The sequence below is a fragment of the Aulonocara sp. 'chitande type north' Nkhata Bay genome, linkage group LG23, assembly GCF_057382095.1.
Source record: "Aulonocara sp. 'chitande type north' Nkhata Bay isolate Kocher_YH1m ecotype deep benthic linkage group LG23, A_spYH_male_GT1.1, whole genome shotgun sequence".
Classification (NCBI taxonomy): Eukaryota; Metazoa; Chordata; class Actinopteri; order Cichliformes; family Cichlidae; genus Aulonocara; species Aulonocara sp. 'chitande type north' Nkhata Bay.
The window spans coordinates 30,097,910-30,112,958 of record NC_141365.1 but is presented as its reverse complement, the minus strand read 5'-3'; the positions used below and the strand labels follow the sequence as shown (position 1 = coordinate 30,112,958).

The window sequence follows — 15,049 nt, the reverse complement described above, 5'->3', positions numbered from 1 at the left end:
TATCCAGTGAAATGACTTCCAGACAAAGCTTCAGCTGACGTCGACCATCACTTGAACACTTTATTAACTTCACTAGGGCCCACACCTCAGCACATCAGTGTTTTAATAATAATTTCGACTGACCTTAGAGATGCGACTGGAGAAAGTGTGAGAGAGTTTAAACAGAGACAGAATAATAATAAGAACATGGCCAGGCCAGAAAAGGAAAATGAATGGCAAAGAAGGCTACTGTTGGTGCTAGCAGAGGGTCTGTGCCTCCTCAGCAGCTCGGCTCTGTCTGGACCCTGTTTGTCCAGCTTTGGCGGACTCTCTTTTCATGTGCCAGGAGAACAAGTTTTTATTGGCTCACGTGCAGAGAGCATGCACACACAAAGTACTGACTGAGAAGTTATTGAAGCCATGATAGAGGCTCGCTGAAGTCTACAGATATTTAATCCAAAGAGCAGCAAGTTCGTCTACCTGCCTTAGCACCTTGAGCCACTGCTTCCTTAGTATATACGCACACATATATATTATCTCAAGATAAAGCACAACTTGTTAGTCGGAACATGGAAAGCTATCCAACACTTATTTTGGGACCCCTTCCTGACCCCCACTGTAGGAACCACAGTTATAAACACAAAAGGGTATTGCAAAACATATACTTGCTGAAATGTTCAAAAACCTGTATCTGCATATCAGGTTAAAATGGATTCTAAAGCTGCTCCATGCATGGTGAGCTGATTAAAGTTCAGCAAAATTCAGCAGGCAGAGAGACTAACTGGGTGCAGGTGTGTGTGTGGAAGCAGTCTGGCTACTGGCATTTATAGCATTTCTGACATGAACTTTTCAAAAAGAGCTTGCTGGCCAACTGTGGACATGTTAATATCGCTCATGAGACGACCAAAAAGTTATGTTTACAGATGTGCTTTAGCTGATGTGTCATTTGCCAGATATGTTCAGTTAGTGAGAAACTGCTGCATGTAGCATCACAACCAGCAGGGATTAGATCAGATTCCAGGAGCACAAATACTGGTTGCCATCATAAATCTTATTTAGATAGCACCCTAGTCTATACATTGCATAGTATCTACAAACACTGCACCATTACATCTGCATGATTCTGCATTTTGCTCTACATTCTCAAGGGTTTGCACTATGTTATAAAGAACCTTTGACGGAGCTGTGATATTGCCTTACCTTAAAATGTATTTAAGAGTAAGAAGACAAGTTCTGTTTCAAAGTTGTCATTCTTAGCATTTAACACCATACTTGTCTTTATAAGTTTTTTAAGGGTCAAATGAATAAGGACACAGTTATATTTAGGGATGGGTATCGTTTAGGTTTTATCCGATACCGGTGCCAAATCGGTACTTTTGAAACGGTGCCGGTGCTCAAACGGTGCTCGAACCGGTGCTCGAACCGGTGCTTAAAGAATGGAGAACACAAAATTGGTCCAAAAACCTCTCATGTTCAGCTGTTTTTTGTAAAAAGATAACAATGTTAGCCTTTTCTGCAGCTATGGGGCATATATGGTATCACTCTTGGCTGGAAGCAGTGCTTAAACAATGGAAAAAACACAAACTTTGTCCTAAACCTCTCATGTTTAAGTGTTTTCCACTTTTTCTTTGGTCTTTTTAGCCTTTTTGGCCAGGGTGAAGGGAGTATCTGCCATCAAACAAGAAGACAGCTGCATGTAGCTATGATGATGTTTGCTAGTTCACCTTACATGCATTAATGTAATAATGTGGTTAGCCTACTCAACGTAAATTACACACGAACAACATTAAGCTACTCACGCAGAGAAGAACGGCTGCTGCTGCATCATCATCCGTCATCATTTCTGCTACACTGGCACGGCTAGGGGCCAGGACTCTCCTCTTCGTGTTTTTGGGGGATGTTGCATAACAGGCAACCCACCCGCAGTAGATGCGCTCGGTGTGAGGTCTCGCAGCAAGCTATCAAATACGGCGCATTTCTCAGCTTTTAAAAAAAACGCTATGCGTCGCCAGGTGTTTCATCGGATTTGAGGAGTTACCTCCTTTGACAGTATCACAGTATCAGCTTAAAGCACTTGTTGCAGGCTGCTGAGTTTGCATATTTTGCTGTGAAGTACAGCCAGACTTTTGACTGCTTCGCCTTGGACATTTTTAATCTGTAGCTCTGCTCTAAAAGAACGTACGTACCTGGCCTGCCTACTATCCTCGGAAACGTAAAATGATTGGCTAGAAGTGTATCACAGCTCAGGAAAAAAAAGCACCGAAATAAAGCACCGAAATGTGCGCTGCTTTTCGGTCTGGTTACTACCGTGTCAGAACCGGTGCCATCATGGCACCGGACACCGGTACCCATCCCTAGTTATATTAGAGACCTAGAGATCAGTCCATAACTACAATGCCAATTCATAACAACAGTTGCCTCAAGGCACTTTGGTAAAGACCCTAAACTAATACAGAGAAAAACCAACAGTCAAATGATTCCCTATGAGCAAGCACTTGACAACTGTGGGAAAGAAGGCAAACGAACTCAACAACTTCTTCAACAGGTTTGACCAGCCCACAACCCCCCCACCCTCACCCTCACCTTTACTACAGAGTCCTCTCCCCACTCTTCTACCTCCCTCGCTTCCCCCCCTTCCTGACACTATGACACCCCCCTCCTCCAATCCCTCTCTCAGCAGCAAGACATCTCCCCCCCCCCTCCCCCCCTTCCCAAACATCTCCCAGTGTCACAGTGGATCAGGTCAGGAGACAACTGAGGAAGCTTCGCCCCAGAAAGGCAGCAGGCCCAGACAAGGTGTGTCCTAGGGTGCTAAAGGCATGTGCTGCTGAACTTGGGGAGCCGCTACAACGAGTCTTCAATCTCAGTCTGCGACTGGGGAGAGTGCCCGCCCTATGGAAGACATCCTGCATCGTCCCGGTCCCCAAAAGGAACCGGCCCAATGAGCTGAATGACTTCCGACACTGACGTCACATCTTATGAAGACTCTAGAGTGGCTCTTCCTCAACCTCCTCCGACCACAGGTACAACATGCCCAGGACCCACTACAGTTTGCATACAAGGCGGATGTCGGAGTGGAGGATGGCATCCTGTACCTCCTGCATAGAGCCCACTCACACCTGGATGGGGGAAAAGGCACGGTCAATGGTCGGCATGAAGCTGAACACTCTGGTGACAGTGGCAGAGAAAAGGACACTAAAAAAACTGCTGGACATTATGAACAATGCTGGGCATCCTCTGCACACGGCCATTAACAACCAGAAGAGTCTGTTCAGTGACAGGTTGCTTCTCCCCAAGACAAGAACTAACAGACTTAAAAACTCCTTTGTCCCACACGCCATCAAACTGTTTAACTCCTCTCTGGAGGGGAGAGGGAGGGGAAACAGGTGGACAAAGGAGGGGGGAACAACTAAGCTGTAGTGCCTCTTCACCTCACTGTGCAATACCTTTGTGCAATACTTTTGTTAATAGTCAACGGTGCAATAGACTCCATACTTGAAATGTGCAATTCACTTGTATTTTTATTCCTATTTATTCTATTTATCCCCTTCGTATATTTTATTTATATATGTAATAATAATGTACACTTTTATTGATCCCCGTGGGGAAATTCTTCTCTGCATTTGACCCATTCACTCAGTGAAGCAGTGGGCAGCCACCAGTGCAGCGCCCGGGGAGCAGCGTGTAGGGATGGTACCTTGCTCAAGGGTACCTCAGGGTAGCCGTTCAGGGGATTCGAACCCCTGACCTTCCGATCATGGGGCAACCGCTCTACCTACTGAGCTATCCCTGCCCTTGTGTGTGTGTGTGTGTGTGTGTATATATATATAATATTCTGTAACTGTAACTTCTGTCCGTGCTGTGCTTTTGGAAACCGAATTTCTCAGAGGAACCCACCCGAGGGATTAATAAAGTTTTATCTTATCTTATCTTATCTTATCTTATCTTATCTTATCTTATCTTAAGAAAAGCTCCCTTTGTACAGGAAGAAATCTCTGGCAGAAACAGGCTCAGAGTGGAGCAGCCATCTGCTGCAACTGGTTCCATGACTGCAAACACCTTTTACTTTAAAAACATCACACTTTTGAAGTGTTTCTACCAGTGGGCTAGCAGTTAGTAATGCTTCTTTCCTGATGGGTCTGCAACTCATTTCTGGAGGTTGAGGCCGAAGCTAGTGGAAATTGGTCACAAAGAGTATGCTTCACTAAAAACATCCTTACGATTGCTTTAGCAGATTTCTGCGGTTGTCTGTAGTTTGCACGGAAGACGATGACTTATCTTCAAACATTAACTACTTTATTTATTTATTTATTAACCTTTATTTAACCAGGAAGATCCCATTGAGATTAAAAACCTCTTTTTCAAGGGAGACCTGGCCAAGATAGGCAGCAGCAGATGTCTCACAGTTACAGAAATTACTCAAACACAGGCAGCAACAACACACATGCAACAATAAGTGAAAGAATACAAATAAAATAAAAATAAAATTCAATAAAATTCAAATAAAATAAAAAGTCAGTTAAAATGACAATCAATCTAATTGAAACAGGAGCAACTTTTATTTTGAAGGTGAATGGTCTCCTTTTCCGCTTTGGACTTGTTACGACTGTTGTCGTAATTTTGTGTAATATGTCAATCTGAGTGTGCAGGTGCCTCTCCGTGATTGTTCAATCCAGGGGACGGATCATAAGGATTGGCTAATGGCCAGGAGACACATAAGTATTTGGTGCTGCATGGTGTGACTTCCAGTTGTTTCGGACTCTTTAGTTTTCTCTTATATATTATGAAAACTAATATCCTACTTCTGTTAAAAATACTTCCTTTAATGCCATGTGACAAACTAATACAGTTCTTGTCTTCTCAGCCTCGTTCTGGAGATCAGTACAGTGTTCCTGCTGCAGGTGGAGATATGTTATGGGTAGATGATTGATGGACAAAAGCATTTAGGGCCTTTAGAAAGTTCTCCTCAGTGTCCACAGAGCTGCCTGTGCATTTGCAAGCATTGTCCAAATATTTAGTCTAATGAATTGTTATTTTTCATTTTGGATTCTGAACACCTACAAGGCGACACCCTTCCTTCCTGTCTTTTCCTTTCCACGCAACGAGCAAAATAACTTCAGCTCTTCTGCATATCAGCTCCCACAGATTGCTCAGATTTACATGTAGTTATAGGTTTCTACTTTTACCAAAGTTCTTTTATACACAAAGATGATGTGGTTGAGATTCTTTGCACTAATGATTAAACAAAAGCTTTGTGGTAATCTTAGACATTTCCAAACCCATGTTAAATGGGCACATCCTCTTGTGAAGTGCTCTCTCTCACAGTTTGGGATTTCAGTGCAACTGGCGCAAGACTGAAGCCGCAGGATTCACACTTTGCTTCCCCAGAGATTTGGATACAAATATGTCTTCCTGCCTTGCCAGACTTGGCAAGACCACTCGTACATGTGTCACAGGCCTCACCTCCTCTGGTCTCAGGCATCGTTCTCACCAATATATTTTTACAGTGTTTTTTTTTTTTTTGGCAGGGGAGAGGGGTCCATCCTGCCTTGGTGTCCAAACTAAACAGAGAAGCATTCGGGATTGCAAAGAGGAATCTAAATAATTTTGTCACACCAAAGATAGTCTAGACACTCGACACTAGTTAGCTCTCTATTGCCTTGATCACACATCATCCATTTTTGACAGCATCTTCTAATAAAGGATCATTACCCTCATCTATACATGTGCGTAAACTCAGAAACAGTAATGGCAAAAAAGGGCCAGTATGTGGCGAAAGCAAATAACATGTAGATAGTGTCATGCTTTTAAAAATATACCCAGGATTAGTATTCACTTCTGAGTTCTTACTCACTGTAAACAACAAACATTAATTGGACTCCATTTAGCTTTTAGCTAGTCCTGGTAAAAAAAAATGTACAACTTCTTTCAAAAGTAATGTTTTACATATTAGGATATAATAAAAAATATCTAATCCTTATCAGATCTTAAAATTATCGGTTGAACAACAACACGTGGCATAATACAGTATATAATACATAATGCAGTATTAGTATTTATTCTGTAGAAATTGCAAAGCAGGGTGTGAAAAACTAAGTACATGACCTTATAAAATCACCTCGATCATCAGTAACTTGAAGCAGTTAATATCTGTATGACTTAATCATTCTCTCACATTATTGTGTAGGAATGCTGAGGTCTGGACTTGGACTGGACCAATACAACACCTTGATTGTTTTCTTTTTTGCTATTTTGTAGATTTGCTGCTGTGCTTGTGATCATAGTGGCGACCGTGGTTCAGGGGGTTGGAAAGCTCATCTTGTAACCGGAAGGTTGCCGGTTCAGCCCCTGCTCCATCTATCTTGGTCGTTGTGGCCTTGGGCAAGACACTTGCTGGGATTTGCTAGTCTTGAATATCCACATTTATAAATAATCTGTCTCAATGAATTTTGAATTGTTTGGAAATAACCTTGTAACCCTTCCCAGATTGATGGGCAGCAACAATTACTTCTCTAAGATAATTGCTGTTGTCTTTTCTAGTTGGCATTGTGTTAACATGCACCTGCATGCTGCAGTCCAGGAAACTGCCAAAACTTAAAAGCACTCACTCACATTTGCTGATGATCAGCTAATTAAGTGCATTTGATTAGCAGCATCTGGCTGCTACTTACTCCGGTGTAATATGTCACACTTTTTAGTACATTTGAGGTTATATTCATCTTTTAAACTGTCCTGATAGGTGTATCTGATATCACTGTGTTGTTGTTGTTCCTGCATCATAAAAACATTGGTCTAGGATTAATATTGCAATTGACCAATCACATTCTGGTGATGCCATAGCTTTGAAATGTGGTAGAAAAAAAAATTGCCTTTGTTTATATAAAACTCACTTGTAACTTCCATATCAAATGTTTTCTTCTTCTTCTTTTTTTTTTTTTTAAATTTACACAGTATAACAGATATATTATCAAGTTAGGTTAGCTGTTATCCAGATTTAGGTCACTCATGTTGGTTGTGTATTAACCATGGTTAATACACTAACCGCTTTGGCTAATGCTAACTAAATACACAGATAACATGACTGGCTGATGTTGATCCTGGACTAAAATTGTTATGTGATGTAGGAATATCCCCAACACTGGGATATCAGTTTATCAGATCCTGACATGTAAAACCTCAGAATTTAAAGACAGTGTCCTTTCTTTTTACTATGTCTGTAATGTTGCTACCTGAAATAAAAGCTAGACGGCTAAACCTAGTTTTCAAAAGTTGTCATTGTGGTATCTAATTGTGTTTTGACACAGGTTTTTGGTTTTGTTGTCCTTATGTATTGGAGTGTTAAGGAGGTGGTTTGCTGTAATAATTGACCAGTGGCCTTAAATCGTGAGCTACTGTTAACCAGTGTTGCTCACTGTTGATGATGGAAGCCAACCCAGTATCACAGCAAAGCACGTAATAGACCTGCTGGCTTATTATGTGGATGAGCCACGCTTTACCTCTCCTTAGGAGTGAAATGGACACACCTGGTTAAGTTGCATTACTTTGCTGTAATATCGGGTTGTAGAAGTAGAAGAGAGTCACTGATATTTGTGCTGAGAGAGTCAGGAAGGGTCTCCTTTATTAATTACAGTACATTCACACATTTGCAAAATTCACCCAACACACATTTAAATAAAAGTCTATCTTAAGAATTTTAAACAAAGTACTTCTTACCAATGCTTTCTTTGCCCATCTAATAGTCCCAAAACATAATTATTAAAAAACAAGGAGAAATTTAACATAGATATTTACAGAAGTGCAGGTATGAGAGTCAAAAAATAATAATAAGAGAGTTCTATTCCTGCAAGGCACTGGCTTGTAGATAGCACTGCCCTCTACTGGAGGCTAATAGCAAATTCATCCATTTAAAACTATTATTGACAGTCTGCTCCTAATGCAAAAAGATGACTGAAATAAATGGAAAATAATTGTGCTAGTTTTGTAACACCTTTTGGTCATTATGATGCACTTCAAAGCATTAAACTGAAAAACAAAAAAACAAAAACCATACAGTGAGGTTGTAGCACCAGTGCTGCATATTTTGTAAATAGAGGTCATTTCATAAGTGCCTAAATACAGAGGGAAGTTTATCCAGCCACAAGGCAAAACACATGAGCAATTTGTATGCAATGCATGACCCACAGCGCCCGAGGCCAGGATCCTGACTGTCTGCTTGGTCTCCGTCCGTAAACAAGATCTGATTTCTAAAATTGACGTATTTGAGGTAACATTCCCATGCCTTAATTCTTAAAAGCAGTTCAGGGTTCCAGGTTTGGCAAACACATGCAAGCAACACAGAGGAACATGAGCAGGAACGTTTAAAAAAAAAAAAAAAAGTTAAAATGTCCACAGTAAAAACTAAACCCATTTTAGAGAAAACTCTTGCTCACAACATACTGGAGGAGGATGAATTTATTGATATTAGAGTATTAAATTTAATAACAGGATATGGAGCCTTTCTTCCCACCCTATACTTGTATTACTTTGGTCTTGGCTGGGTCGCTGCTATTGACCTCTGGATGAAAATTTCACCAGTTGTGCTTGTGTAAGTTTGAGTGTGTATGGATAGCCGTTAGAACGAAAAGAAAAAGAAAAAAAAAAAAAAAAGGGGGGGGGGGGGAAATCCCTCATCACGTTCTGAGGATTACAGTCAGACTGAAAGCAAGCCTCCCAGACAGCTGGGAAAGACAAGGATCAAGACCCAAGGTGGAAAAATAACAAGTCTAGTTGGTCAGATAGACGTTACTTCGGCTGTTAAGACCACAGCAGTTCATGAAGCGGATCGTGGCAAAGGAGTGAAAGCCAACTGTCAGATCAAACTTTATTTGTAACTCAAGAAGGTGCCATGAAACATTCCTACTGTCAGCACATTTTCCCATGTTAGCGCAGGGTGTTTTTCTTCCATCCTAATGCAAGATTAACGATGGCAGCCTGCATCCAAATTGAAGTTTAGCCTCCTAAGAGTTATTAGAGAGGAAATTACAGTGAATCCCCAGTGCTTGTGACCGATTTCCAACTGTGACAGTGGAAGAGAGATGAGGTGTGATAAAACATCAGCCCACACCTACAAAAAGGGCTACAGAAACCTCTCATTCAAAATATTTGCTACATTAACATGTGCCGATCAGTCCATCTAGGTTTACAGCTCAGTTCTCCCTTCGAGGTTAAACGGTCCGTAAAAATTGCACGGGCATATTCAATTCAGTTATTAAAACAACAAATTAAACATCACTTATAATTTGGTTTGTCATGAGGGTTCGGGCTTCAGGCCCCAGTGCTGGCAAGCATTCACTCTCCTAAAGGTGTTTGAGGGAACATGGAAACCACAAGTCAGCTTTAATGCTCCTGCTCTGCAGCCGACCAGCCTTTAACCTCCCTGAGACTGTTACATTTGACAAATCTCTCAACATTAACTCTCAGGCCAGCGGTTTTCTCGTAAGAACAATTCATTTCATGTTTTTCCTTTTTTTTTTTGTAATTTTACATACACATTTAGGGGGAACAACTTCATTTCACCCTGCACTGATTAACACTCAGAAATAGTCCAGCTTGTAATCCAGCCATGGGGCATCCACAGTTCAATTAAATTCAATGTAGTTTTATTTATATAGCACCAAATCAACAACAACTGTCTCAAGGCACTTCTTATGGTAAAAACACTACAATTTAAAAAAAAAAAAAACCCAACAATGATATGAACCCCTATAAGCAACTTCTTTGGTGACAGTGGGAAGGAAAAACTCCCTTTTAACAGGAAGAAACCTCCAGCAGAACCAGGGTTTAGGGAGGGGCCGTCTGCTGCGACGGGAGGAAGGAAGACAGGACAAAGACATGCTCTGGAAGAGATCCGGAATTTAATAATAACTAAATGCAGAGACACACACACACACACACACACACACACACACACACGAGCAAATGTAGCCCTTAATGCTAGTCCCAAACCTGGATAATGGATGGCGTGGGTTTCATTGCGAAGGTCCATATGGGTTGGTCAGCAGCTTAGTTAACAACAACTGCTTCCAGTGCTGAAGCCTGTACTATTAAGCGAGAGAGGCCGCTGAATTATTAGAGGAAAAACACAAGTCTACCTTTGAGAAAGTTCCACTTTATTTTTTATAGGAAAAAAGCAAATTTATGATTAAAATGACAAACTGATAAAACAATACATTTTTGAACTTTGAAATAAAAGTGTTTGTAATTAGGTTATAATGATAATTTGATAAGGCTAAAAATGTGCACCTCCTCACTTCTTGCTGGCGATCCTCTTGGATCGTCTCAGACCTTCGTTTTGTGCCTCCTCTCCAGCATTATCTGCAGTGGTGGCAGCAGCTCTCCTGCCACGAGAGGGCACCTCAGGTTCTCCAGTTTTCACTTTACTTTGACTTTTCTGTTGGGAAACTGTGGTCTGAGCAGTTCCAGCAGGCTTTCTTCGTCCTCTCACAGGTTGTACTGACTCTCGGGAATTTAAGTCCTGCCCTTCAGCTTCCTCATTTTCCCCTCTGCTTGCTTTAACCTTCTTTTTCTGTTGCTCTCCTGGAGCTCCAGACCGGGTTGGCTCTTCGGCTGAGGTTTTCAGAGTGTCCCTGTTTCTACTCCTTGTTGATTTACTTGTGTTTGTTGCGTCTTGCAACATTTCAGTAGATTTAACAGCTTTCTTTTGTCTCTTTCTTGGCAGCTTCATTTGGCTTTTAATGGCATCTAAATCTTTGATTTCTGGTGCTTCCGTGATGTTCACCTGCATTTCCAGAGACGTGCAGGCCTCCTTTGAAACCACATAAATGGAAAAATAGTAAGCCTTTTGTTAATGTGTGGATACAGGCACCAAACCTCAAGTTTAAAAAGATAAATGAAGTGGTGTAAGATGAGACTAAATCGGGTCCTCACCTCTCGCTGTGCAAGTTCAGCTTTCAAATCAGACAACTGCCTCATCAAACCTTGTATCCTCAGCTGAAACGGATACAAATAGTCAATAAATGTAGACTTTCAGGCTGGAGCCTCTCTTTTATGGCAGTCAAAAAACGGCCAAATTAACCCCCAACAGCTCAGTTCTATTTCTGTTTTTCTGACAGACTGCCATCTTCTTTACTGCTCTTGAATTTAACTACCACCAAGAAGTTGACTTCATGAAGGACTGAGTGACAGCCCCCTGCTGACCTATTCAAAAATTGGAGGGGAGCAAACCAAAACAAAAAGTCAATAGAAAACACTATTTTCCATTACAAGTTATACATATATTGATGGCTTCCTATACGCACTGACCACTTTAATAGGGATACATTTTTCAAACACTTAAAAATACAAAATCTCTAATCAGTCAGTCACATGGAAACAACTCAGTGGATTTAGGCATGCAGACACGGTCAAGACCACCTGTTGAAGTTCAGCCTGAGAATCAGAATAAAGGGGATTTAAGTGACTTTGATTGTGGTATGGTTGTTACAGAAACCACTGATCTACTGGGATTTTTCCCAACAAAAATCATCTTTAGCATTTACAAAAAAATGGTCTGAAAAAGAGAATATCTAGTGAGCAACAGTTCTGGGTGGAAATACCTTGCTGAGGTCAAAGATGAATGGCCAGACTACTTCAAGCTGATAGTAGGGTAACACTAACTCAAATATCTGCTTGTTACAGAAACAACCACGGTATACGGAAAAGCATGTGTGAACACACAAGATGTTGAACCTTGAAGCAGATGAGCTACAGCAGCAGAAGAGCACACTCCTGTCAGCAAAGAACAGGAAAGTGAAGCTACAATTCGCAACAGCTTACCCATATTTGACAACACTGGGTGCCACTTCCTAACAGCTAAGAAGAGGAAACTACAATTAATATTAACATCTCAAACTGGTTTCTTGAACATGGCAATGAATTCTCTGTACTCAATGGCCTCCAAAGTCACAAGATCTCTGTTAAATGGAGCTTGTTTTTCATGTGTTCATGAGGAGATTCACATCACAGTCATGCAGCCAACAAATCTACAGGAACTGTGTGACACCATCATGTCAATATGGATCAAAATCTTGAAGGAATGTTTCCAGCACCTTCATGAATCTGCACCATAAAGAATTCAGTCTGTTCTGAAGCTGAAAGAGGTCCAACCCAGTACCAGCAAGGTGCACTTAATGATGCAGCCAGTGAGTGCATATTTTTGCAGTTTTCGGCCTCCATATTCTCTTACCTGTTTATTGGCAATTTGCCTTTCCATCTGTCCTCTCTCTTCAGCCTCCTCCTTCCTCCTGTAATGTCAAACATATGAACAGTAATGGGATTTTTTTTTTCCCTCCCTTTCTTTCAGAAGCCAAGATGCTGACAGCATTCATCAGCGACGCAAACCATTACTGCAAAACATGAATAGACAGAGCCATAACCCTGGCCCTACATTACTGTATCCAAGGAAGACATTACTTGTTTGCCACCATCTTCTCTATTTGATACAACTCGACTCTCTTCTTATCCATGGCGTCCTGGATGTCTCTCATTTTCATCATGGATAGGAGAGATTTGGCATCCGCGTCAGTCAAGTCAGCCTGTGGGCATGCCATTCTGAGGACCACCTTTGCCCACTCAGTGACCTCTATACAAGATGGGAACTGACAAACAGAGGAGATTTATCATCAGAATACATTAAAAAACACATTTCCAGTGAAACTTCAACTGCAAACAATCTGTACATGTCTCTATTGCAAGGTTTAGTGTTTTTTTTGGTAAAGCAAAAAAAACCCCGAAAGTCTGCAGGTTCAGTAGGTTAGCGTTTGATGTTGTGGATTAAATATGCCTCTTAACCTTTGTTAAGAGCTTCCATGATTTTGAGGAATTTCCAGTGAATGTTATCTAACAGGCTGTAAATGCCAGAAGGAATCATTCAAAGGATCCATCTTTTTAAACTTCAAGTCCATACCATCGCTGCCCTTCAAGTAAAGACTTTTTTTGGTGGTGGTGGGGGATAATGCTATTTTAGGGGGGAATATAAGAAGCCAGTGAAGATGCCTGTAACACACTGAAGCTTGAACATACACAGAGTTATTACGACAATAAAAAGAGACAGATGCGCCCCAGAAGCAACTGTAGAAGTAAAGAAACATCAAAGAGTTGCTTTTAAAGGATACATTTGGAGGCTCACAGCATAGGAGGTCATGTTGCATGTGTGAAAGTCACCACGTCTATTGCATTTCAGAATAACTCACCCTCTTGAGCTCAGCCTCTGCTTTCATCTTGGAAGCACATGCCAACTCTAAGGCCACCATTTCCGTTTTTAACAGCTTCTGCACTTCTTCTAGTTTAACCTGAGGACCGCCAGAACATCCAACTGTATCAGTGCACTATAGCCGTTCATGGTGAAATGCCCATATATGAGGCCTACCTGCATTTTTTTGACAAGCTGCTCTTCTTTCATCTTTTTTAAAAATTCCAAGTCAGCAGCAGTGAGCTGGTAACCCTTCATCCCTTTCAGCATGGAGTGAGGGTCATGAGATTCTGGAAGTTCTTCTGAGCAAATAGTAATTAAGACAAAACTTTGTGACAAAAACCCAAGTGTGAAACTTTCTTTACAAAAACTAAAATCTAGATGATTTCAGTTTCTGTTCAATAAATTAGACACCTGTTAAAATCCAAATGGGAACGTTTAATATTTGTTTCATTTTCAAAGGCTCTAAAACAAAACTGTTGCTCACCTGTATCTGTCTGACTTTTTTGGTTACCTTCGTCTTTATCTCTGACACCATCCTATTTATGAAAGCACAAACGTTGATGGGTCAAGTCAATGAAGTAGTCAGATTTAAAAAAACAAAAAACAACCCAAAACGTTTATGTACCTCCAGGTTCTGCTCTGGTTCCTCAAGGTTGGTGAAATCCAGTTGTCTTGTTACGTTTGTTAAGGGCGGCGTCCTGGGAAGCTGCCGACCTGACGGGATGTAGTTCCCTGAACTGCAGCTCCGTTGCAGAATTTCAAAATACGTGTCAGACATGTCTGAGGATTCCCTTCAACATAACCACAAAAAGCACTGAATGTCTTGAATGATAGCAGCAAGGGCTCAGCTGACAGCTGCGACCAATTGGTGCTGCCGACACATGCTCCCTTCCTCTCTTCCGGCCTTTAGGGCAGGTAGCTCCACCCACGTGTGGCCTTTATCAGTTAGGAGCTAAACACTCTCAATCAAAACATTTAACGAGATTAAACATGCAGACATTTCTAACAACATGACAGTATTTAATTATTAACCAAATGTGTTTGTGAAATTGTTCTGAGTATTTCTAGAAACCTTTTGGCCAAGCGACCATCTGTCTGGGCCTCCTTTACTGTGGCGCTAGTTGGAATCTCCCACTTTGTTTTGACTGTTTAGACCAGGTGTGTCCAACTCACAGCCTCAAGGGCTGGTGTCCTGCAGGTTTTAGATGTCTCCTTGATCCAACACAGCTGATTTAAATGGCTAAATTGCCTCTTAAACATGTCTTAAAGTTCTCCAGAGGCCTGATGATGAACAAATCATTTAATTCAGTTGTGCTGGCCCAGGGTGATATCTAAAACCTGCAGGACACCCTTGAGGGCTGGAGTTGGACACACCTGGTTTAGACCCATAATCAGTGCTTTAAACATAGTAAATTAAAATCAAGTGTGTACAATAATCTCTCAGGTTTTGAATAAATGTGTCTGACTAGCTAGTTAGGTATAGCTATGATACTGGCTTAAATAACTGCCACATATAAAAACATACGACTACGACCCAACTCTATATGCCGGCCTCAATGGTGCTGCTTTGTAGAAGTGTGAACACCTGTGAAGGTGTTTTGTCTTTTTCTTTATCTGACAGGCCGTCTCCAGACCACTGATTTCATCCACTCCAAAAGTCTACTGATAAAAGTGACGATGGAAACGTTGCGCTGTGACAGGTCCGGCTCTGCAGAGTGGTTCTGTTCTTCTACCCTGCTGTGCTTCACTCATCCCTGCATCGTTTTCAGCTGTGGTTCAGAGATGGCTGATTTCTCCTTGTTCACCAGTGGGTGGTGACAGATTCCTTCAGATTTGAAG

The 15,049-nt window shown here is 41.4% G+C and overlaps 1 protein-coding gene across 1 annotated transcript; it reads right to left on the bottom strand.

Annotated features, from left to right (window-relative positions):
* Positions 1-10,107: 10,107 nt before the first annotated feature.
* LOC147302074 (uncharacterized) lies at positions 10,108-14,379 on the bottom strand. Its single transcript, XM_086282732.1, has 9 exons — positions 14,283-14,379; positions 13,836-14,001; positions 13,695-13,746; positions 13,385-13,509; positions 13,209-13,307; positions 12,430-12,614; positions 12,203-12,260; positions 10,906-10,968; positions 10,108-10,783 (listed from the first exon to the last, which is right to left on the bottom strand). The coding sequence occupies exons 2-9, from the start codon at positions 13,986-13,988 to the stop codon at positions 10,265-10,267; spliced, it is 1,254 nt and encodes a 417-aa protein (XP_086138858.1). The 5' UTR covers positions 13,989-14,001; positions 14,283-14,379; the 3' UTR covers positions 10,108-10,264.
* Between the last annotated feature and the right edge of the window lie 670 nt (positions 14,380-15,049).